At 50.5% G+C, this 23,533-nt stretch overlaps 8 protein-coding genes across 8 annotated transcripts; 3 read left to right on the top strand and 5 right to left on the bottom strand.

Moving 5' to 3' along the window:
• Positions 1-340: 340 nt before the first annotated feature.
• On the bottom strand, positions 341-1,719 carry GGI43DRAFT_206642 (uncharacterized protein). Its single transcript, XM_083200133.1, has 2 exons — positions 1,594-1,719; positions 341-1,461 (listed from the first exon to the last, which is right to left on the bottom strand). The coding sequence occupies exon 2, from the start codon at positions 1,356-1,358 to the stop codon at positions 441-443; it is 918 nt and encodes a 305-aa protein (XP_083057162.1). The 5' UTR covers positions 1,359-1,461; positions 1,594-1,719; the 3' UTR covers positions 341-440.
• Positions 1,720-4,617: 2,898 nt separating this feature from the next.
• GGI43DRAFT_414796 (uncharacterized protein) lies at positions 4,618-6,094 on the top strand. Its single transcript, XM_083207074.1, has 3 exons — positions 4,618-4,765; positions 4,854-5,007; positions 5,075-6,094. Exons 1-3 carry the CDS (start codon positions 4,697-4,699, stop codon positions 5,821-5,823), a joined length of 972 nt encoding a protein of 323 aa, XP_083057161.1. The 5' UTR covers positions 4,618-4,696; the 3' UTR covers positions 5,824-6,094.
• A 363-nt stretch (positions 6,095-6,457) lies between these two features.
• On the top strand, positions 6,458-7,366 carry GGI43DRAFT_387232 (uncharacterized protein; the record flags this gene model as incomplete). Its single annotated transcript, XM_083203902.1, has 3 exons — positions 6,458-6,582; positions 6,642-6,810; positions 6,866-7,366. The coding sequence occupies 3 exons, from the start codon at positions 6,458-6,460 to the stop codon at positions 7,364-7,366; spliced, it is 795 nt and encodes a 264-aa protein (XP_083057160.1).
• Positions 7,367-7,547: 181 nt separating this feature from the next.
• On the bottom strand, positions 7,548-8,827 carry GGI43DRAFT_414790 (flavo protein-like protein). The gene is made up of 3 exons (XM_083207073.1): positions 8,689-8,827; positions 8,270-8,515; positions 7,548-8,198 (listed from the first exon to the last, which is right to left on the bottom strand). Exons 1-3 carry the CDS (start codon positions 8,713-8,715, stop codon positions 7,866-7,868), a joined length of 606 nt encoding a protein of 201 aa, XP_083057159.1. The 5' UTR covers positions 8,716-8,827; the 3' UTR covers positions 7,548-7,865.
• Positions 8,828-11,116: 2,289 nt separating this feature from the next.
• Positions 11,117-13,246, bottom strand: GGI43DRAFT_206515 (uncharacterized protein). The gene is made up of 2 exons (XM_083200132.1): positions 12,808-13,246; positions 11,117-12,740 (listed from the first exon to the last, which is right to left on the bottom strand). The coding sequence occupies exons 1-2, from the start codon at positions 12,931-12,933 to the stop codon at positions 11,481-11,483; spliced, it is 1,386 nt and encodes a 461-aa protein (XP_083057158.1). The 5' UTR covers positions 12,934-13,246; the 3' UTR covers positions 11,117-11,480.
• A 1,445-nt stretch (positions 13,247-14,691) lies between these two features.
• On the bottom strand, positions 14,692-16,683 carry GGI43DRAFT_414785 (uncharacterized protein). The gene is made up of 3 exons (XM_083207072.1): positions 16,281-16,683; positions 16,048-16,214; positions 14,692-15,977 (listed from the first exon to the last, which is right to left on the bottom strand). Exons 1-3 carry the CDS (start codon positions 16,316-16,318, stop codon positions 14,887-14,889), a joined length of 1,296 nt encoding a protein of 431 aa, XP_083057157.1. The 5' UTR covers positions 16,319-16,683; the 3' UTR covers positions 14,692-14,886.
• A 142-nt stretch (positions 16,684-16,825) lies between these two features.
• On the top strand, positions 16,826-19,074 carry GGI43DRAFT_206377 (uncharacterized protein). Its single transcript, XM_083200131.1, has 2 exons — positions 16,826-17,097; positions 17,151-19,074. Exons 1-2 carry the CDS (start codon positions 16,963-16,965, stop codon positions 18,900-18,902), a joined length of 1,887 nt encoding a protein of 628 aa, XP_083057156.1. The 5' UTR covers positions 16,826-16,962; the 3' UTR covers positions 18,903-19,074.
• A 298-nt stretch (positions 19,075-19,372) lies between these two features.
• On the bottom strand, positions 19,373-20,267 carry GGI43DRAFT_387227 (peptidylprolyl isomerase family protein FPR2; the record flags this gene model as incomplete). Its single annotated transcript, XM_083203901.1, has 5 exons — positions 19,373-19,563; positions 19,654-19,727; positions 19,806-19,847; positions 19,920-19,977; positions 20,084-20,267. The coding sequence occupies 5 exons, from the start codon at positions 20,265-20,267 to the stop codon at positions 19,373-19,375; spliced, it is 549 nt and encodes a 182-aa protein (XP_083057155.1).
• Between the last annotated feature and the right edge of the window lie 3,266 nt (positions 20,268-23,533).

Raw genomic sequence — 23,533 nt, 5'->3', positions numbered from 1 at the left:
CTACTACTTCTACTACTTCTACTACTTCTACTACTTCTACTACTTCTACTACTTCTACTACTTCTACTACTTCTACTACTTCTACTACTTCTACTTCTACCAAGTATCGCAGGTAAAAGCACGGAGAACATATGATGGAACAAAATTCTTGGCAGCAGCTACTGCCCTTGTATTAATAATAGATGCCAATCTCATGCTATTCGTGTTCCTATAAACCCCGATAACGCCAGCAATGCATAACTCCCCATTGTGCCCAGTTCCTTGTGTAACCCTTCCGCCCTTGGACCCTCCATTCTACAAAACGGCCGTAATTATATCTCATCCCAAGAATTTATCCACACTCTTTCCAGTTCCGATCCGGTTTGATGCATCCGCCTCCAGTAACGAACATAATATTAATACTTCCAACCTTCAAGCCGCCACCGGTGTAAACACACAAACTATGCACGATCAACGCCCAGCTTCCTTCTTGGCCGGAGAGGACAGTCTCCCTGGCAGTCAGGACAACGCAGGCAGAGCGGCTTGGACCACACTTTTCTGCATCTGCAGACCCAAAGATCGCGCCCCGTCCGTGTAGTGAGACAGTCAAACGGAGCATGGATGCCAGTGTCCACACCGCAAGAGATGCAGAACCGTCGAAGGTTGACGAGCCTATCCGAGCGCGGATCAGGCTCTCGATCACGGACGATTTGGCCGTGGATATCGACGTAGACGGACTGGGGTTGCAGCATGTCAAAATGCTCTGGCGATCGCACGCGGAAGCAAATGTAGCACTCAAAGTTTCCAGGCTTGTAGTCGTGCCCCTTTTCGCTAGGGCGATGCTGGGGAAAGTCTTTCGCCGCCCTCATGATAAACTGTGCCTTGTCTGTTGGGTCGGCCATCCTCTGGGGGTCTATGGTCCGATGAAAGTATCGATTCATGGTGGATAGATGGATGAGGGCTTCGTAGTCTAGGTAAGAAAAGACAGACTTTTGGACCTCTGGTGGCAGACGTTCGATAAAGGACGGCATAGTTCGTAAATTATGCTGCCGATGGGGAAGGGCTTGTTGAGGTTGCGGGGAATGATACTGCCGTTGCTGTGGTTGTTGCTGCAGTTGTGGCTCTTGCCTTTGAGGTGGACTGTCATGTCGGTGTGGATGTGGGTGACTGAGCTGACGCTGGTGCTGGTGCAGATGGCTCATTTGAGGCAGGTTTTGATGATGGCGGTTGTGAGGTTGAGATTGACTTGAGTGATGGTGAGGGTGGCGGTAAGGATGATAGTGGTGGACAAATCGTGAGCCAGAAGACTCAATATTTGTGCTGTGAGCACTAGGAGCTCCCAGATTCGGAAGCATAGTAGGCCTAGGAAGGACGATCATGGCGGACTAGAAGAGACTCGTCGACACGATTGATCTCGATAATATCATGCAAGACAAGGCATGCAGAGAAATATAAAGCTTGCAACCCCAGGGCGCCCAAGTGCTACTCCTGGCAAATTATCCTAGATCAATCTAATAACAAGCACTTGACTACGGGAAGCGCCGCCGCAAAGGTGGCATAATAGGAAGAGAGGGGGGTGTGTGGATGCGAGGACAAGGGCTGGTTTAGATGTACCTAAAGTGGTATCCCAAGCATTAGCCCACACGTTAGGATTGCATGGCATTTCCTCACAACCGTCGTTGGCCAGGTTTCATCTGCTCCGTACAGACTGAGACAAACTCGCCTCGAATATGGGTGGTGGGCCATTTTGAGAAAAGCATGGCAATGGAAACGAAGCAAGTGCTCGTGGAGAGGGCGCTCCACCAGTGGAACACAATATCAATCCATCTGTATAGAGACTCCCCTCTACTCACTGCCACCGTTTGCGGCCGAGCGAGATTCTCAGCCAGCAGGAGTGAGTGCCCCCCTCTTCTCGAATAACCACTGACATGGGACCGGCAGTATGGTTAGCTAACTCGTTAGAGGGGGTATGAGAATTAGACAGTCGCCGACTGACAGATCCCGTAGCTTGGCCAAATCTGCAAGGATACCTTACGGTAGCTCGCCGGCACTGGCAGAGTTAGCAGGCAAAGGCAAGGGGGGAAGCAATATAGCATCACCTCATATGTGGGGATTAGGTATGAAGATGATGCTACTGCTGCCACTTTTCCGCATTGGCCAGCTCCAACTCCTAGACATTTCCATTTTATCTCGTCGCTATCCACCAACCAAGACTCGCGTAAAAATGCGCCGTTACTATTTGGGGAGCGCGGGCCATGAAATGCTACTCAGTTCCGGTGCACCGCTGGCCGGGCCACTTCCCCGGCCTTGAAATCCTATCGAGCTCTTGGGTCATGTGTGCAAAATTAGAGTCTCAGAGGCCTAACAGTGAACCGTCCGGCCGGGTGAACCACATGGGGAGCATGTTGTGATGAACCAGGGCATATAAGCCATGTGCGATCCTCGTGCGTGCCTTATTAACCAGCGACATTTCAGCTGAAACGTCCAACAACAATACTACTGAGTAGTCGTAGTAGCAGTACTAGTACATGGACTACTCTATCGTGTGTTAGTAGCCTCGCAAATTAAACGCACTGACTTTCAAACCACCTGCTGCTGTGGTGGCGTTATATGCACTTGAAGCATTCATACTATACCGGGGAGCAGAGCAACGCAGGTAAACGTCCATGGCCCACCCACCTGCTAATACCTACTCGCACTTGCGCTCGGTATTGCTGGCGTCCGCCGCCGTTTAGCGCACCCACGATCCACTTGCGGCTCTCCAGGTCTCAAAGGGGTCGCTCTCAACGATGGCAGTAAACGGTGTTGTTTTGCCATTGCCATCGCGGCCAGCGCGGTGGCCGGGGAGGGCTGCTGCCGTCCTAGCCTAACGGCGTCGGCCGCCCGTCTTGTCGACGATGGCTATCGCCCGACATGTCCGCTGGTGACAAGCATTTTTGACCGATCCAAATAGCTGGGCCCTCAGAGCGGTTCATAGTTGTGCGGCGCGTGGATCATCTAGGTATCCTTAGCGCTAAGCTTGGCTTGATGAAGATAGGGGACAAGACCCTATCCCTTGAGCAGAAGAAGGCATGTAGCCTGACAGACCGGGCATCTCGCGCGTCGATCGTTATTACGGGCGACTAGCGCTAGAGATCTCCCAATGAGCTCGGCTGAGAGGCGAGAGTCTAATTGAGCATAGGCAGCGTTACACTCATTATGGTAGAGGTACTTCATAGGTTGCACGAGGGACTTGGCATGCACTTCCTATTGATCCAGTCAGCCGGTAACGGGGCGATGTGCTGCAATGTCTCAGTTGTCTCAGAATTAAGTCTGTACCTAGCGGAATTTTGCCGTCTGGCTGAGAGATGAAGTGGTGGCAACGGCGTGCTATACAGTTACGAAGTGCCCCATGTTTCTATCATAAAAGTTTCAACTTGTTTTTTTACCAAGTCAGTATCCCTGCAGCCATACGCATCTATAAAACTGGCATCGCATTGGTTAATTGTCTCCGTAGAGGCGCATGAGTGGAGTTTTTATCAGAGGTCGGCCGCCGCAAGTCTATCCCGACAGCTGGGGGCGAAAGTTAAGAAAGACAACGGGGTTACCGCGAGACAAGGCAAGGGAGGACACAGCCACAGCTCATGAACTTCTCTTCCCCTTCTTTCCCCTTTGAAGACAAAATATAGGACTAAATTTGCTGCTTGGTGCCGATTGCAGCACTCGAGTCGAGTCAAATCAAAATCAAGGGTCGTTGTGGTGCGACAGCAATAATAGGCACATGTGCAAAGTGTATATTGCTGCCTCGAGCATGTTAATGCGTAAATGCTCCAACAGTAAAGCACGTTGCTCTTACATTTATTTCCCACTTGACCCCTCAGCTGTCATAATTCATCATATTCTCAAAGGAGCTAAGCAAGCTGGTCGCGTGGGCTGACACGGTAGAAAGCAAAGTTCACCTCATGTGATTCGTATCGACGATAATATCTCCAACCATCAGTGCTTATAATTCGCAGTATACCCTGTAGGCGCTACTCAAGCGTCCTGCAGCTTAGAAGAACAAAAAGCAAACTCAATTGTGACTGATGCCAAACTAGGTGGACAGACCAGGTTGCTGAGCTGCAGGGTTGCAAGGCGTGCCTCTGTTTCCAGTGTGTAGTGGAGCCCGTTTTGCCCAACTGCCGGGGTTCTATGGTAGCAGCCGTGGGACTGTGCTCCTCCAAACTTGGTCAAAGTGGCTAGTGATGATCATCACCTAAGCTTTTCCCTCTAAGCTCTAAGATTAGCAGAACAAGAGTAGATCCTGGCTAAATTCCTGAATCCTGTCCTCATGCTGTATGGCTTAGCAGCTTAGCAGCGGCAGCCAAGCAGCTTTGTCGCCCAAAAATGTCTAGTTGCAGGGTATTGATCGTAGCCACTGTGGCAGAGGCAGTAAACCTTGGCCAGTCGATGACGGGCGGCTCTCGCAGCCCAAACACCTTCCCGCGTTTCAAGACGAGCCGCGCAGTCCAATCCATCATCAGGTGCTACTGTAGATGTCATACGAACGAATTGGGTATAATGAGAGCTCCCCACCATGCCAAGTCGTCATATGCAAATTGCTTCTTAAAGTAGACTGGTATCAGCTAGCGATTCTCTTTTTTGCTTTTAATTTGACATTGCTCGTAATTGCTTCGTTCCACAATCTTCATTTCATGATCCCACTGCTTGAACAAGCATAATATCACAATCTTCAAACATGGGGACGTTGAACTGCACGTCTGCACCTGAATCCACCCCCAGTGATTCGGGGGTCGCAGGACAAGGAGTATGTTGACCGGCACTCGCGGCAGAAGGTCGTGAGAGAAGACCACGGCTCTGCCATTGTCGGGCGCCCTACTGACGATGATGCCCAGATTCTCCTTTCTTTCATGATCACAGCCCTGCTAGCCATCATCTTATCAGCGAGTGTTATTCTCGTAGACTTTAGAGGGAAAAACTCAACCACCCGGCGAAAACTACTCAACGGATACAGCGACTCACAGATCATGCAAGGGATCGGCATCCAAAGTAAGCGGCTCGAACGAACCCCGGATATCTCCTGTAGCACGACGCTAATGAATGAATGGCTTCGCAGGTGTTGGTCTAGCTAAGATGAACTCCCTTGTCCCGTATCACTTCTTCCTAATCTGGATGCTGTCCCTCCTGTCCATGGCAACGCACAATACAACACTTCTGGCGCTAGTTCGAGATTATCGCCGTGACTGGGTTTTGAGATGGATGAGACAGTTTCTCATGTTCGTCAACTTGGCGCTATCGACCGTTTCTGGGGTGTTTGTCCTCCAGACCGTCTCCAAGGGGCTAGACAAGTCGACTCTGCCCGTTGCCTGTGTCTGGAAAGTTGACGGAGAGAAGGCTCCATCCAATGCTGGTTTATCTTATGTGGGCACCATAGCAGCAATGGCGGGAAACGTAATCATCTTTGTCCTCGCAACATGGTATCTGCATAGCCGGAAGCAGAGATTCTATAAAATTGTACAAGTGGTGGGATGGATCCTCATGACGGCTGTTGCCATTGGTGCCGCTGTGCGCGTCATACTGCTCTCTCAAGCGTTTGGACACCCATCCGTAAAACTAAGTGACGAGGGAGAGAAGGATTGGAGCTTTGGTCAGCTCCTGTCGATGCTGCTCCTAGTTCTGCCCGTCATATCTGTGATTGAAATATATCGTGGAGAGATCAAAGTAGCGCCTCCAGTGGGCGATGATCGCCAACGGCCATATGATGGCGAACTGCAATCGGATCCGCATGTCCTTACGCCGTTTCAGCCGAATCCATTTTTTGGGTCTGAGACGGACCTCTTTAAGAAAAGGGGGAACAGAAATTAGGAAAAAAAGAGGGTTTGTGTGGGGGAGGCGACGGGGTATGGCACGCCCAAATAGAGTTTATGAATGATATATGGATAGACACGGTACAGCATTAGTTTGGACTAGCATGTAAAAGAGAGCGGACGATAATTCTAATGAACAGCAATTGCAATTTGTACTGGTGGATTAGGGAGGTAGACCTGAAAACGTCGTTTCTTGTTAAAGTGACTCCAAAGTCACCTGCCCGGCAAAGGCACCCGGCAGGAAAGAACCAAGCCGCTGTAGAACTTGCCGTATACTATCTCAACAAGCAGTGTGAAGGACGCGCCTCCCTAATTATGCCTGCTCCTATTGTCCAATTGTGAAGATGATACATTTGAGCTACACATGATCTTTCCTGACATGAGATACATACAGCAATAGGCAGTCCACAGGTGCCAGGCGTAGAGATGGGCTGAGCCTGCCGTCTCGGCTGAACTGCAGCGCACATTGTATAGGCATCTCCATATCACTGTAGCTAAATGATGGCTTCGTCTAGTCCAGCACGACACGTAGTTATTTTACCGTCGAATCGCTCGTCGCCAGAGCCTTACGTTGCCTCTCTCCACAGCATCTGAAGATCATCAGAGGAAGATCATCACAGTTCGACGTCACCATGACAGGCAATCGCACCCTCTATCTGACTTTTGTTGCGTCCGCCACGCTGTTTCTCTATGCGGTATTCCACCAGTGGGGCAGTGTAACGGCAGAAAGTATCCAAGATAAACTGGCGTCTCATCGGTGCGTATCGTTTCCTTATTATTTTCTGATATTACCGATCCCGCTCATCGAAGAAGCAGCTTTGGCGATGAAGTTGCAACCGCACGCCCAAACTTTGAGCAGATTGCGCGAAAATATGGCACAGACAAAGTCACCACTCACAAATACCAGTTCATGTACGACAAATACCTGTTGGGTATTCGAGACGGTCAGTTGAAGGTCCTGGAGATTGGGCTTGGCTGCAACATGGTAAACGCGGCCCCCTCTATCGGATGGACAAGCTCTAATTACATGGCACACATAGGATTATGGCCCCGGAGCGTCCTACTACACTTGGCTCGAATACTTTTCCCACGTAAATCTCTACTTTATCGAGTACGATGGCCAGTGCGCCAACAAATATCAAGACAAAACCGCCAACGCACACGTCTTCATCGGTGACCAGGCAGACACTCTCTTCCTCGCAAAGTTTTTCGCAGAAGCAACCACGGACGGGCTATTTGATATAATAATAGATGATGGCGGGCACACAATGGACCAGCAGATAACTTCGTTGGAGTTTCTCTGGAAAGCCGTCAAGCCAGGTGGCTTATATGTGATTGAAGATTTACAGACCAGTTACTGGGAATCTTTCGGTGGGAGTTCTTTAGGAAAGAGCTCATCTAAAGAAACCACAATAACTTACTTGTATCAACTGGTTGACGACTTGATGATTGGGAAAAACGCAAAGCAAATTAGCCATGATTTGCTCTCCATCGACTGCATGGCGGAGATCTGCGCACTACGCAAGAAGGAACGCCTATAAGAGAGCTATGACTGATATAGACAATTACCAGGGATTTAAAGGGTGCTAAGGAACCTAGGACGCAAAATGAGTTTGCAGTTCGAAGCTGTCATGAATGACTGCTATAAGGCTTATATAATATTAGATACGGCTTTCACCCAGACTATTAATTCACCTTATGTTGTAAATAAGACCAGCAAAATTGATAAGATTAATGTACTTCAATTCTATTGCATCTAGTGCTAGGTATTTTAATTAACGTCAAGGCAAAGAATTGCAGTTGATATCGTGTAGTTATGTTTTTTTTTCCCTTCAATAGTTTTTTTCTTATTCTCTATCTCTTTCACATGATGACACACTTCACTGGAAGACCACAGAAGCCGTCCTTCTCATCCTCGTCTCTCTGCCGGATTGGCTCCGGCTTTGGGGCAGCCTGAGTAGATGTGTTGGTTTGAGCAGTCGGAGCAGTCGTGTTGGTTGGGCCTACCTTGGCAGCTGACTTCTCTGAACTACCATGTAGTCACGAAGAGAGAGCCTCAGCAAAGGCCTGGCCCTGAGTGGTGGCAACTCTAAGCTCGAGCTCGGTAGGCTGGCGAGAACCATCGGCGCCAGCGAAGCTACCGGCGCCCCAGGGGGAGCCACCGTGAACCTCATTGAGGTTTGCGAGGTCGCCAAAGGTCTTGGCGTAGCCAAGGGGAACATAGATGATGCCGTGGTGAGCCAGAGTGGACATCGCGGCGATGGCAGTGGACTCCTGACCACCACCGGGAGTACCAGTGGTGATGAAGAGACCGGCCTTCTTGCCCCAGTAACCGCCAGAGGTCCAGATTCCACCGGTCTTGTCCCAGAAGGTCTATTCAAAGACTTGTTAGTATTGCTTTTACATGTAGGATATCAGGAGGGGTTTTGCTGTATAAGACATACCTTCCACTGGGCGGGGAAGTTTCCATATCGGGTGGGGATGCCAAACAGGAAGCCGTCGTACTGGGTGAGGGTCTGGGGATCCTCGAGGATGGGGATATCACTAGGCTTGGGAGGAGCGTGCATCTTGGCGAGGACTTCATCGGACAGAGTCTCGGGGATCTGGTAGATGTCGACCTGGGCGCCAGCGGCCTCGGCACCCTTCTTCTCGGCCTCGGCAAGCTGCCTGATGTGGCCGTACATGGAGTACTAGAAGAGAGATTTCATGTTAGTAAGATGTTTTTTATAGTAGAAAAGTGCTGTCATGTTTGTGTTGCTACAATTGGCAATACAGTTGATGCTTTGTATTGCCAATTGATAGCTCAGGTACGGGGAGTATCCCAATTGGGTCGTGTCAGTAGTAAAAGGTAGGCCCAACTTACGTAGACGATAGCAATCTTGGGAGCCATTGTGATTATTAGAGTTTCCAAAAGTGGAAAACTAGGGGTATCTCAAAGAAAATATTAAGCTGTAAAAGAAAAGGAAGCTGCTTTTAGTTCAGACAACTGTGTGTGACTGTGATGAGGCTTTTCAAAAAAGACCCGAAGAGGGAGGGACGGGGACCTGAGCTCTTATACCTGGGGCAGAGGTATGCAAGGACCCGGCTGGACTCCGAACCGCCTAGCCGTGAATTGGTATTAGTGGAAAGGTTGCTGCATCTCCAAGGTCGAACGAGGGTGTGGTGTGGTGTGCTGCATAGCATAGCCGTGGTACCTTCACCTCAGGCTATGAGATCATGGCCTTGCGAGGTACATGGTTCCGAAAAGACCCTCTTTTTTTTCCGTGCAACGTTTACGGCACCATCACATAATGGGAGCACCAGATAATACCAGATCTGGCTGAATCGCTGGAATGCACATGGCTGCAATTGGTAATCAGGTGAATTAGCACGTCAATTGCTAGTCTCGATGATGCCAAAGTAGGAAACTAGAGCTTTGTCCAGAAAAACAAGACGCGACAAGTAATCATCGTGTCAGCATTAATCAATACTGGCTGCCAGCAATTTCTGCGCCCAGGTCTCGTCTCTACGTCGATTTGCAGCACTCATGGGAAAAACAAATCAGCATTACTTGAGCCTGACAAACGGCACCCGCACCCCGCCGGTGGGCTGGGAGGGGCGTAAAGTGGAGACGGCCGAAGCTTAGCTAAAGCTTTGCTAAGTCAACAGCCGCGCGGGATGTTTTAAGAAAGAGGCCGGAACGAATTCTGCTTGAACAATGATGAGATGCCCCTTTTGCCTCTCTCTTCACTTGCTTACAGATAAAATTAAGGGACTCGATGAGGAAAATGATGCAATTGCTGGATCTGGACATCACCAACATGACCATGACAGCTTCTCCGGTGGGCTACAGAACGATCGAATTAAGTGGGGAAGTATCAATGCCAAAAAAGCTCCCCTGCGGCATCGTGGATCGGACGGTACGATAAGGTACCAAGCGCTGCAGGCTAGAGATTACCTATACTTGCTGGGCCAATTTCTAAGCGATTAATAGTTGCTAGAGTCTTTTCAGCCGGTTCTAAACATGATCCTCTTGTCTGGTATTCTCAATCAGATTTTTTCTCTGTGTTGCCAACTCACAACCTCTTACTACGCCATCACTAACAACTCACTCAGAACAGACTTCTGCTCGCAAACCACCATCACAGCCTTCCCAAGGTACGACGAGGGTATGACGCCAATAACCACACGCCGCCGCCCAAATAAGTCTTTTTTCCCCTCTCCCAACATGCATTGGTTGAAGATACATCCAGCTCGGCTATATCGCCCGGCCATGTATCTCTCTCTCAATCAAGAGGGCGGGGGCCACGCCCGCACCACTTGGCGCCGCTGACCGTGCATTGCGCCAGTGAGACCGAACGCAAACATGGCCTCAACGCCAAAAGGTTAAAACCAATGGAAGAATGTCACTTTAATTCCCTCTTCCCCTCCCGATTTTGCTTGAAAAGTAGAAAAAGAGAGTTTATAAGTTAAAAGCTGGCGGTGCCATTTTTTTTTCTTCTTTATTCTCCTTTTTCTCCGGTTGCTCTCAGAGAGACGTCAATGAAAAAAAAAAAGAGCTGATTCTGGTGAGGGTGGAAACATCTAGGCACGAGCATCTTTCGTGATGAAATGTTCCGAAACGGTACGAGTCTCGACCCGCCTCCGACGCCCTCTTTCAACCATTCAACTCTACCCCTCAGCTGCAGAAGCAATACGACGCACGCAATTGAGTTAAAATGCCAATACTACTACTAGTGATCCGCGCTGCAACTATACACATGTACCTGGCACCCTCCAACGGCATACGGCCAAAGGACCGCTTTAAGCCGTGGGAGACTATAACTGGGCGTCCGGGAAAATCTGCAGCCCTGGCAAAAATACGAGAATACGGTGTAGTGCCGTGTAATTCGCGTATTTCGTCCAACACCTCAACTTGCTCTGGGACCGCTAGAGATTGATGGATCATTCAGAAGTGCCTGACATGAGACACCTGCTTTGCTGGTTCTAGTTCTACTGACCGCCATTGTCTTGGATTGAGGAATGTAGTTCATAACCTCCTTCGACTTTTGACTCATTGTAGATGCAATGACTGCATAGATATGCCGAAGCCCCATTTTCTTGGTCTTTTATTGGCTACCTACGCTTAAAACAGATATACAGCCCAAATTGTAAAACAAGTTAACTCGTTTATCGCAAAAGATGGTCCCGCTCCCTTTGCATAAAGACGGTAGGCCCGAATAGTATATGGAAAAAGTAAACCAGTAGAGTGACGTAAGTACTATATAGGCTATAAATGATGAGCTAGCTTCCTATGCTTTGCACTATTTCACACACACATACAAGATCCATGACTTCAATCATCCCTGATTCTATATACAAAAGACCTCCCCCCCTCCTCCTTCTCGCCGTAACACCGCCCATGAAGAAGTAGGATATAAGAAAGAAAGGAGAAAAAAAGAAAAAAAGAAGCGCCCGCCTCAAAACAGACTCAGCAGGGAAGATAGCATGGCGCTCGCTTCGTATCCGTTTGCACTCCGCGTATCCAAATCCAAAATATTAAGTATAAGAGAAAAGGCTGTCCATAAATCATAGCTCATTCGGTCGAAACATAAAAGAGAGACAAGAAAAGAAAAAAGGACTAAGAAAAAAGCAAAAACGTCAAGATTCTTCGCGGTATGTATAACTTTTTCCCTTTTACAACGGGCTCAGCTCGGCCTCTTCGGCGCCTTCGCGTGTTACTGGCTGTGCAGATGGCGGTTCAACTGTAATCGGAGGAAGGTCTCTGATTCGCAGGCTGGGGAGTTGAGGGATACCACCAACGCCGCGGCTGAGCCGTCGGTCGTCGTGCTCTGTAGAACTATTTTGGCTGGACGCCGACTCAAGCGACGGTGATGTCTCGTTCCGCCGGCTCCTTTGCGACTCTGATCGGTGGTGTCCTGGATAGTCTGGTGGTGGTTCATGTGTTGGCACGATTGATCGATCTTGGAAATCGTCGTCGTCCACAAGGGAAACGTCTTCATAGCCCGGAGGTGGCATAGCTTCGTCACCTAAATCCGCCTCCACGAGCTCGGGGCTCGATCCTGCCATGGCTTCACTTGGGCCCTCTGCAGATCGGGTCAGGGCCGGTGAGGGAAAGTTGCTATCCATGCTGATGACCGAGCTCTCGCTCATCACCCGGCTGTGCTGTTGGGTTATTGATTGGGATAATGATAACCGCGCATCAGACACTGCAATGTTCCCGGCATCCGAAAGAAGGCCAATACGCTCGCTTTCGGTGCTATTGGCACGGATTCTTGTACCGTCATGGCGAGCCAGTCCAACGTCTGCATAAGATACGCTTGACACGGATAGATTTCTATTCTCCTTGGCCCGTTCCATTTCCCGTCGGAGGTCATCAATAACGGTGTTGTTATTTGCGGCCCGAGTACGGGCACGGATGTCCGCCAGAGCTGCGACGTCGCCTCGTGACCGGGCTTCTTGTCGCTCAACTCTCCTCTGTTGTTGTTGCTCAATCAGTTGCCGCCGCGCAAGCCGGATCTGGTACATGGATTCCATCTCTTCGTCGCGCAAAGCTTCCATCTCCTCTTCGGTAGGTAAGTCGACAATGACATCGATGCCATCTCTCTCCCCTTCTCGCCCGATAACCTGTTCGTTTTGTGCAGCGTCCTGGCGGTAGGCGGGCAGAGTCATGACCGAGCGAACCGACGTGTTGCGGTCCACGTTACCACTTGCTGCATTATTGCGATTTGATGACGCAGGGGGAGGATGGGTAGATCTTCCAGCTCGTCCAGTTCTCGATGTAGCTGTTGCGTTGATGCCGCGGGAGTTGCTTACCTCCCTCGTATCGTCACCCTGAGCACGTTCGTATTTGGCCTTCTTGCCCTTTCTTCTTCGCCGGATGAAAAGTACGAGGAGGATAACCACAACGATTGCAACGATGACGCCAACGATGATCTGTTATAGCACTTCTGTGTTAGAAAAAATTTTAAACCCCAAGAATTGTTTTCATCTCAGAACATACAGCGCCTATAATGCTGCCGCCCATCCCATCTCGCCGCACTAGCGTACGGAGGTGGCGAGTCGCTTGCGACAGCTGTGCGCTGCCATCAGCAGGTTGCGCCGTTCGTCTGGGCATAGGTAGATACATCCTCGCCGGCCGCGCGAGACATGTAATGGAGAGGACGAAAGCCCGATGGATGGGAAGAGAGACTAGGCAATCGCGTAGTTGTTTGTGGGAGAGTGAGATTTTTCTTCCGGTCGTTTCAGCTTCACGAGTCTGAGGTCCGCATTGGGCCTCTGCCGGAGGTGCGGCTCGTATCGTATGTAAGCTCCCCAGTGCGTGCGGGCGGCGCAAGCGTCTCTCCAGTGACCGAGGATCCAAGCAAATAATGCAGCGTTTAGCGAGGTGGGACGACCAGGCCTCGCAGTGTCGACTATGCGGGGAACGGCGGAAAGTATCGAGCAATGAGACGGAGTGAGGTTACAGAGCACAGCGAGTATGACGGAAAACAATCAAGAGCAAGGAATACGAGACGGGGGGGCTGGAATAGAAAAAGGAAGAAAAGGAAGCGGGAGGCGGATACGGATACATGAGATGCAGGAGTCGGGGCTCGCGGGACCTGCTGGCCTGACGCCAGTGGGCAACTGTAGCTAATTCGAGGAGGCCCTGAGAGGCGACCCGGCGATACGCTAAAAGTCGCCTGTCAGCCCCAGTCATGACGCTTTCACAAGCAAGCCTCGGGTGCTAAGCCACCATCGACTCAGCCAGCGTCAAATGAAAAAGAAAAAAGGCTCCATGTCTAACGTATTACTTAGCCACGCCTCACCTTGGGCCTTAGGGCTGGTCGGAACGTCGAGACGTAGCTGGGCCAGGGCTAATGCAAATAATGCATGGCCAAGTTGCAGCCATTCGGCAACGCCCAAGCATCTGGCTACGAGGCGCTGCCGATTCGCTGTGGAATCGAGTGGGTGGCTGACACTATGCCATTGTCCGCCCGCAGGCGAACCCTTTGGGCTGCTAAGCTACCCGCTGGACGGGCCGCTGCTTTTTGCTATTAATGGCTGCATATGGGCTTGGTGTGCGTTGGGTGGTAGTGCTAGTGCGCCTGTCACGCGTGCCTCTGTGATCTTGAGATCAGTGTAAGATTTGATATCTTCGGATATCTGGCACGAGCGGGCAAGCATCTGCGAGTTTGCGACACAGGGACCCGGGCCCTCTCGCTCTACCGCATCATGCAGTGGAGAAGGCCGTCAGACTAGGCCAGGCAACGTGTTTGCAGGGACAACAGGGCCGGACACGTGTGCTCCGTAGGTTGTGGCTTTTTTGAGTTGGCTTTTTGGCGGTATCTCTTACAAAACTTTGGCATGAAAACGTCACCAGGCGCAAAAGTGTAAGATTTGCCCTAGAGAGGGTAAAACTTTGATGAGATTGTTATCATATTGTAGCATTCAATCTTACACCAGCTAATGCTAGAGTCCTCAACCTACTATGTAGTAGTTTCTATTCTTAGTACATAGTCCACTAATTCTACCTTATCTGCGTCGGGTTATATCCCAAATTTTTCTTAGGGCGATAGGTATTCGTAAATCAATAGACATCTCCGCTATTCATGGGCATAGTATCCTCCTCGAAAAATGGTTCCCTATTCAGGAAATTCATAAAACAGTTAGATCTTGCCTTTTTTTTTTTTTATTAAGGACGATGGTAGTTTTTATGGCAAACGCAATAGTCCGTCCGTATTGACTTACACCGCTACCATGCTACTCAGCGCTGATTCGCAACAGCGCTTAACCTGCAGCAAGCAGCCCCTAACTCGAAAATAGAAGCGTCAGTGCTGACATCGTCGGCTGCTAACCATTAAAGAAGGCTCCTGTGTGGTCTATCGGAATAGGGACAAAAGAGGGAAGAAAGGTGACAATCTTTGCATTGAAACGTTAAACGACAATAAACTATCTTTAAAGCTACAAAATACTATCCATGGATTTCTTATGCGAAGAAAAAAAATTAACCCCCGTTACTCCTCCAAGCCTGGATATCCCTGCTATCATGAAATCACAGCCCCTGTCGTATCTTCTACTCATGCATATCGTCATTTCAACTTTAACCAAACTTCTTTTCAAACTTCTTCAGCATGCCCGTCACGCCGCGTTCTAGCCGTCCAGCATTCTCCTCGAGTTTTCCCTTACTCTCTTTCTTCGGCTGATGTGCGTGGTGGCCATGAGCCGCCTCAGCCTCTGTCGGTCGATACACCTGTTGATGTATGGAGTAGTCTGCAGGTGCCGCCGGGGTATAGCTCGACTGGGAATATGAGTAGTTGGAGAATCCGCCTGGCGGAGGACCTGGAGGACCAGGAAGACCTTGGTTTGCCACTGGTGGCATTGACGCTGGTGGTGGAGAGAAGCCTGGAGATGCCGGGAATCCAGCTCCATAAGTGCCGGGCAGTCCGGGAGAGGGTAGACCTTGCGCCGGCATTGTCGTGGCTCGGTGAATCCCAGGATGGACTGGAGGCCCGGAATTGACTGGAGGTGCTGCGAATTGATGAGGCCCATTCCCTAGGTTGCCGAGTGCAGATGGCGGAGGAATGCCTGGAGTGAAGGGCAGTCCGCGATAATCATGGGCTACGGCGACTGCCAGCGGATTGAGGGGGTCTTCATCCGGAGGGGGGGTCTTTTCACGATGACGGATGGCCTCGGGCGCAGCCGGAGCAGCTGGGTTATATGCCATCGGCGCAAAGTTGGCCGGCTGAGCGGGAGGAGGAGGCGGCGGCGGCAGGGAGAGACTTGGAGCTGTTGATGAAACCGCTGAAACGTCGCCAGCGCCGCCAATCGAGCTTTGAGAAGCCGACTGCGATGACACCGTCCCATTGTTGTACTTGGGATCAGAGATGGCAGCCGTCTCAAGCTTCTGGATGACGGCGTTCATTCCGGCGGGCTGAGGGGGCGGGCCTGGCTCATCGAGGACCTCGACCTGGGCCGGTGGCAGCACGCGCCGGACGCCGTTGATGAACTGCAGCGCATCCTGCTGCGTCCAGAAGTAGATATCGAGCGAATGTAGCTTGTAGTGATATTTGGTCTCGTTGCGCGGATCGTAAGTGGGCAGATGCCATTCGCTCTGGTCGACCGACTCGGCAACGGTCAGAGAGACTGCGCAGTGTTGCTTGTAGGAGTATCGAACGTGAGTTTGGTCGAGAACTATATGCGACAAGAAAATGAACGTGTTAGACTGTACTCCACGGGTGAAGACGGCGCTGCTTGTTCTTACATCCATGAAATGCATCTTGATCATCTGTTCCGGCATTGTTCGCAATCTCAATACGACATCTCCTCTCGCTAGCATTCTCGAACAAGTAGACGTATGATCCTTTGTCAAAACGATGATGGCGGGGCTTTACATTCGCCGGAGAGTAAAAGTAGTGAACATCTCCGAAGCTGTGTAAGAGGCAGTCTCATATTAGCAATGGTTGTAGTCTCCGATTGCGATTCTCATCCACTCACAGCGTAGCTACGTTCTCCTCGCCTGGCCTTGCTGCCATATTGGCTGTAACTGAGAGGCAGGTTACCGGCCGACAATGCGGAGCTCTCTGTTCTGTCGCGAGGTGGTAAGTAAGCCGATGAAGCTCTGGAGACCTGGATGCCTTCAGTCTCTGGCTGTGCGCAGGTTGCTACTTATACTCCTTGGACGCAAACTTGGCAGGCCGTATTTTAACAGGATTTATTTTAACAGGCCTTATTTTAACGAGCTTTGTTTTAAACCGCATCGTGCCATCACTTTTTGCCTTGTCGACCGATGGGACTAAGGCGTCTCGGCGCTTACACGACCAAACAATGAGGGGTGTGAGCACAGCCTGTGGCCAATTGCGTTGCACCGCAGGCTGTTCTATCACAAAGCCTCTAGAACAATGCCCCGCTGCACTTGACAACTGCTAATTAGCGGCGCCATACGCAATAGGTGCTTGTGCACTCTAGACTCTTCACGTGACTCCGCGTTGCTATCGCATTTGGCTTTCCTCGATCCCATTAGGCACGCGTCTTGGCCATCGTCGGAATTCCGCTCGTGCGCGAATAGTGCTAGGCCGCGACCTGCGCTTTTGGTTATTATCAGTATGATGCTGATAAATACCTTGAGCCGCCTGCTACTACACATTGCTTGACACTGCAACTTGATGGCTCCATCAATATGACTTCTGCGGAATCCACGGAGGAATCAGCGCATCTGGAGGAGAACGAAGATGATGGCCTTAAAACTCTCAAATACCACCTGCTTGGGCCTTCGCTGACCAAGGCGGGCCAAGACAAGGTCGATCAAAGCAAGGTCATCGCCAAAGACTCTTGTTGCCAACCGCAGTTATTAACACGCAGATGTAGGTTTCGGAGATTATTTATAATGCGTCCAAGGGGTCCAAGTTTTTCACCCGTGAAGAATTCCGAGACAAGATCCTTACGAAAAAGATTGACCAAATCTTGTCGCGTAAGAAGAAGCTGGAAGAACAAGACCTAACGCGCGATCTACGAAATGCCGACCGCCTTCTTGCTGAGCTTGAGCTCTCTAGAGACCTCACCCAGCATATAGTGCACCTCGACTGCGATGCCTTTTTTGCAGCTGTTGAGCTGCTGGATAGGCCCGAGTTAAAGGATGTCCCATTTGCAGTTGGCGGTGGCGTTCTCACAACATGCAACTATGTTGCACGCCAATTTGGCTGTCGGTCGGGCATGGCTAGTTTCGTTGCCAAGAAGCTCTGTCCCCAGCTCATCCTTATCAAATCAAACTACCACAAATACGGTGCAAAAGCCCAGGAAGTGAGGGCAGTTCTTGTCAACTACGACCCGCGCTTTGAAAGCGCCAGCATCGACGAAGCCTACCTCAACATCACGGAATACTGCGAGGAACATGGCATGGATCCCGCGACAGTAGTGGAGCAGATGAGGAAGGAGGTGCATGAGAAAACTAGCATTACAGTCTCGGCAGGCATTGCGGCGAATGCGAGGCTGGCAAAGATTTGCTCAAACATCAACAAACCGAACGGGCAATACGTCCTCCCAAAAGAGAGAAATGCCATCATGGCATTCATGAGAGATTTACCAACGAGAAAAGTCAATGGCATTGGCCGAGTATTGGAGCGTGAGCTCTTGGAGATTGGAGTGAAAACGTGCGGGGACTTGTATGATCAGCGGCAGTATCTGAATAGACTCTTTGGCGAGAAGACATTTGAGTTTCTCCTTCGGTGCTACTTGGGCCTTGGTCGCACTAAAATACAGCCTGCAGAAGAGTACGAGCGGAAGAGTGTTGGGACAGAGAGCACATTCCACGACATGTCAGATCCCACCAAGCTCAGAGACAAACTTCGATCCACAGCCGAGGGCCTGGAGAAAGACATGAGGAAGAATGAGTGTAAGGGCCGCACGCTTTGCATCAAGATAAAGTTGCATACATTTGAAGTTTATACACGACAAGTCATCCTACCAAAATCAATATATCTGGCGGACGACTTGTACAACTATTCGTTGCCGATGCTAGCGAAGCTGGAGCAGGAGATACCAGGCATGAAGCTGAGGTTGATGGGACTGCGGTGCACAAATCTCGTCAGTACCAAGAAACCTGATACAATGGCATTCTTTGGTTTCAAAACTCGCCAGCAGGATGGGGGAGAGTCAAGTGGCAATATTCCCGTGAAGAGGAAAGCGGGTGAAGTATTGGAAGGAGAAGAAGAGTGGGAGAAATTTGATGAAGATGACGAGCATTTCATGGAAGGTCTAGATGATGGCCTAGGACATATACAACACGAGCATGGAGAGGATGAGGATGAGATGCTGGCTGACCGAAGACATGGAAAGGAGATTGTGCCCAACCCAAAGCCTGAAGGCAAAGTTCCGCCACAGGAGGAGTGGTGGGATTGCCCAATATGTCTCCGGCCCCAGGCAGCAAACGAACGACAATTCAATGAGCACATTGACTTGTGTCTGTCTAGACAGACCATTCGAGATGCGGTTCAGGCTGATGAGCCCAAGGATACGAAGCCCGTCCTGCCTGATGTGAATAAACGGCCCAAGCTGACAGAAAAGAAGCGGGGTCGGCCGCCCATCACGGATCCAAAGCAGAAGAAGCTCACTTTTGGATAGAGGAGCACATGATGGGTAATGAGTGATGACATCTACAGCATTGTTTTGGTGCTTTTGGGATAAATTTCTGTTGAGGTGTATACATTTCCGTCGTATTGCACATATTAGCCGCGAGTTGAAGCCTTTTTGGATACCACGATGTTTCTTTGGGCCAATCACTTCCCTGGTCTTTGCAGATCTATCAAATCGACTGATTTTTTGCGCTATTTGAGGCAACCACTATTGAAAAGGGATATGACATGACGTATGGAGAGAATCTAGATATAATGGGAGCCCAATATTTATCCCAAAAAATATAGCTTCGGGGAATTTATGGATAGCTGACGGCTGATCAAAGCTCAACATGGACAGAATTCTTGTTCACCACACAAAGAAGAGGAACGTTTCGAGGGAACGTTTCATTCGACGTTCGAGATCGGCTATGCAGGCTCAAAAAAGGAAGAAGCTAGTATTTACAAATCATTATCTCGTTACAACTCCTCGTGAGTCTCGGATGTCTCATCAGTGTCGGCAATAACCGTCTTGGCGGCCTCAGCAGCCTCGGAAGCGACGCTGGCAACCTTCTCGGCAACCTTCTCGGCCACTGGCTCTTCGGCCGTCTTCTCGGCGGGCTTCTCGGGGGCCTTGACGCCCTCGATGGCCAACAACTCGGTCTCAAAGACTATGACATCAATTAGTGGTCTGAGGTTTGATACGGCGTGGGGGGCTCAAGGGAAAAGAAGGGAATGTAGATGGGGAAAGGAGATCATACCCAAAGTCGAACCAGCCGGGATAGGACCCATGTTGCGCTGGCCGTAGCCCATCTCGGGGGGGATCGTGAGAGTTCTAGAAAGTGATGTAATGTCAGCCATCGTGAACTGTTGAGGGGGGACAAAGAAGATGACGTCGTAGTGTCTTCCTTACCTCTTTTCTCCAATGCACATGTCGAGAAGACCCTGATCCCATCTATAGAGGTAATATCGCCGTTAGCTTCAGTCGCAAGGCATTCAACTCGAGCGAGGGGGAGGGGGTGCGAACCCTTTGATCACCTGGCCAGCGCCCAGCTTGAAGCTGAAAGGCTGGTTGCGGTCATAGCCTGAGAAGAAAGAAAAAAGGTCAGCCAAATCCAAGATCGTCGCTTCTTGTTTCCCCAATAGTGGGTGAAAACGGTGAGACAAAAGAGAGACAGGATAGATACTCACTAGCATCAAACTGCTTGCCGTTAGCTTGCAGAGTGCCCCGGTAGTGCATGGACAGCTTATCGCCCTTCTGGGTCTTGCGCTCGCACTCGACGGCGTGGGTGACCTCGATCTTGAGGCCGTCCTCGGCGGCGACGACACCAATGGCGCAAGAGGCCAGGGCGGAGAGAAGCAGGGCTGCCTTCATGGTGGCGAAACTTGGGTTTGGGGGGCGCGGACGACGAAACGAGGCGAACGAGGCGGTGCGGGAGGAGGACCGTTGGGCTTTGAGAGAGGGAGAAAACCGGGCTTCGTTGAGGAAAGAAAGAGGAGAGAGAAAACAGAATATCTGGCCAATACGGACTGGCTTTACCAAGCGGTGGCAGCTGAGAGGGGACCCTTGAGGCTTGAGGCAATGTGGCCAGCTCTGCCAGTCGCCACGAGCTTCCCGAAACAGCGGAGAGTTGTAATGCATGCGCTTTGGATTGGCCAATGGGATGGGCGGCTTCCCTCAGGGGCCTTCTGTTCACTCAATTCCCCCGCGCCAATTCCATCTCCCGGGGGGCGCTTTAGTGCCTGGCCCGTATCTCTTGCCTACAGATACGGCGGCGCTACGCTACGACACAATGGGCTTTGATCCCATGGCCCGATTATGATGAAACTGTTTACTATTTCGCCATTCGTTCTCTCATCCTTTGTGCCAAGGGTATCGGGCTCGTTTTTTGATATTTTGAAGTTGTCGTCATTAAAGGGCGGTTTATGTACTCGTTCCCGTCCTCGCGTGACCATGGTTGGGAGCCTACGACGGTGAGCAATGAAGACGCGGAATACGTAGAGATGGTAATTGGTGGGATTCAGTGTTCACACGCACGACACAGTACAAATTAAAAGCATTGTAGAGAGCTTTGCATGAAGATTGGTTAAAAAAACAAAAACAAGCACATTTGCATCTACGTCATGGTCTTTGTCTGGCCCAATGTTTTATGGGGGGTCATGTGGGATGGAATGGACGATGAACAATTCGTTGAGTGGTCCCCTCGATGTTTTTTGTTCTGGACCATGCAGGACACGAGAAGAGGCTCTGCATGACAATGCACAAGCGAATCAATTTGAATCCCTGGTAATAAAGAAGCTTACCGGCCAGGACTAGGGATGTTCTAGAGCTGAGCAACTACGTAATTAAAGGTGGAATTCTGAAAACTGGGTTCGAGTGGAAAGAGAAACAAAAAAAAAAAAAGCGTGGAGGACCCTTTTCGTACCTGTCAAGTATGATGACGTAGGGGGACCTAAAATGGCCGATTGGAGAGAAGAGCACAGACAAAGACAGATGCAAGGCTACTAGCCAGGCTTATTGCGGCGCCACATGACATTTGGGAATGGCTCGCCTCTTTCTCGCATTTCAGCTCTTTCGTATACTACCATTTTTGCTAATCCATGTTTCTTTTTTTCTTTTTCCCGATTGTATTTCGTCGAGATTCCGCTTCGCCGCGGCCATCCTATTCACAGGGTCCTCGCTAGCTTTGTTTCCTACCTGCACGTGCTCCCACCACTTACATGTGTAAAGGGGTCCCCGAACGAACGGGGTAATTAAACATTCTACAAGATGGTGTAGTTGGGCATGAAGCCAAAAAATGAAGTTGAAGAAGAGAGGGGTGTGTGACCAATACGCCCCTCCCCTTGTTTTTTTTTTCTTTTGCGGATTTTGGACGTATCGCGAGCGAAGCCGGACGAGGGCTATGCCGGCAACAGTCCCCCGGATTGCGAGGCTGCATCGTGAATTTACCGGGTTCGCTTAGCTTTGTTCAGGTCGGTCATTCATGGCTACCTCCGGCGCCCTCCATATCAAATGGATGTTAGTTTCTTTTTTCATACCCGTTTAATTTTCGATATCACAAAGAATGTTTACGGGGCTTTTGTTACCATCGTCATGTCCTTTTTTTGTTCGCCGCATGCAATAAGGAGCAATGGTTATGCCGACTCGCAAGTAAACAAAGGCGTAGAGCAGGGTAAGACTAGCCATACCTATCACGTCGCTTGGTGATTTCCTGCATTGTACATTGTATGGAGCACGGACAGACATTAGCAACTTTTGCTACTAACCCAACTAGACGTATTCTTTGAGCGCGCATACCCCATGGGTGTTCTTTCATTCATTTCATTGTATCATTAGTGGATACTGCAGTATCAACTCGTGAACAGCGGTTTTATGCCAGTGAACAGCGCTGCAACAAGCAGTGAATAAACATGGCTGATAAATGCAGCTCCTTGTATAAAACCTTCGATTGGCCGTAGAGGTTCCTTGGGACTAATACAATAAAATGTATAATTTGTTATCGTCCACCATACATTGGCTCGTTACACACGAACGTGACAGTCCACGCCTGCAAAGCTCTCGCAGCACCACATGCGCAACGCAGGGTAAATAGGCGCGCAGTCACTGGTGGAACGAACCGGCATAACCAGCCACACGCCGTGCAGGACGCAACAAAGGAGGGGTTAGAAAGTAAGAAAATGAGGGGTGCCAAAACATGCCCCAATTCCACCGTTTTGCCAACTCAAACCCTCGGTGGCCCTTTTTCGACTTTGTTTCCTCGCTCCCCTTTCTCTGCAGCTACGAGTCACTCGCCCTCGATGAAACGATACGCTGATGTCTGCCTGACTGCCTAGCAGAGCCTACGCGTTTGGACGAGGCGCTAGCCCCGGTGGCTCACTCGGGGGGCTTGGGGTCCAAAGATTCAAGCTTCTCCGGGCTGCTTCTGGACTGTCCAACAAACGGCGCTGGTAGGCCTGAGTTCCTAGGCTAGCTTGAATCTGTCTGCGCCCATGACTGTGTTTTGGTGTTTGCCTGGCAGGTGTCAAGACCTTATCTGGCTACTGGGTGGCTGGTGGTGGTGAACATGGCATGGCACGTATAGTCCTACAGCCAGTACTTCCACTTCTAGTGAGGCGGGCGGCTGTGCCAACCCAGTACGTACCTCTCGCAACCCGCCTGGCCGTCTCAAAACGCTCACCGTGAATCTAGACCACCGTGACTCGACCAAATGCCGCTCCCATTTCTCACTTCTGCCAATCCGTCCTCGCTGCCGCGGCTGTGAGCTCGCCGTCACTACTTCACTGCTGTGGCCATGCCCCCAGAACCGTCAAAGCCCTTCCCCCCAACGGCTCACGTTCCAGCGCCGCGCCCCTCGCCCTGCCTAAGGAAGCACGACACATCCCTGCTGCGGACATCATGAGGCCCGGTCAAGCTAAAGTTACTGCCTCAGCTACATATTGATTTTTTTTTTTCGCCACCTCCCGCGCGCTGTCTCCTTTCATAATAGTCTTTGGGTTCTGACCTATGCTATGCTTTACTCGTCCGGCAAGATTGGCGGCCCCTGCCCCCCGGTTTCCCTTTTGGGGCGGCGCGGAAGATCACCCCCAAGTCAAACTCCCCGGGGGTGGATTGTGTTGACTGACTCACTCGTGGACTATGGA

Source organism: Trichoderma evansii, assembly GCF_050947405.1.
Source record: "Trichoderma evansii strain SZMC 28006 chromosome Unknown GGI43scaffold_23, whole genome shotgun sequence".
NCBI lineage: Eukaryota > Fungi > Ascomycota > Sordariomycetes > Hypocreales > Hypocreaceae > Trichoderma > Trichoderma evansii.
Note: the sequence above shows the minus strand (reverse complement) of the source record. Positions and strands in the feature narration are given on the sequence as shown.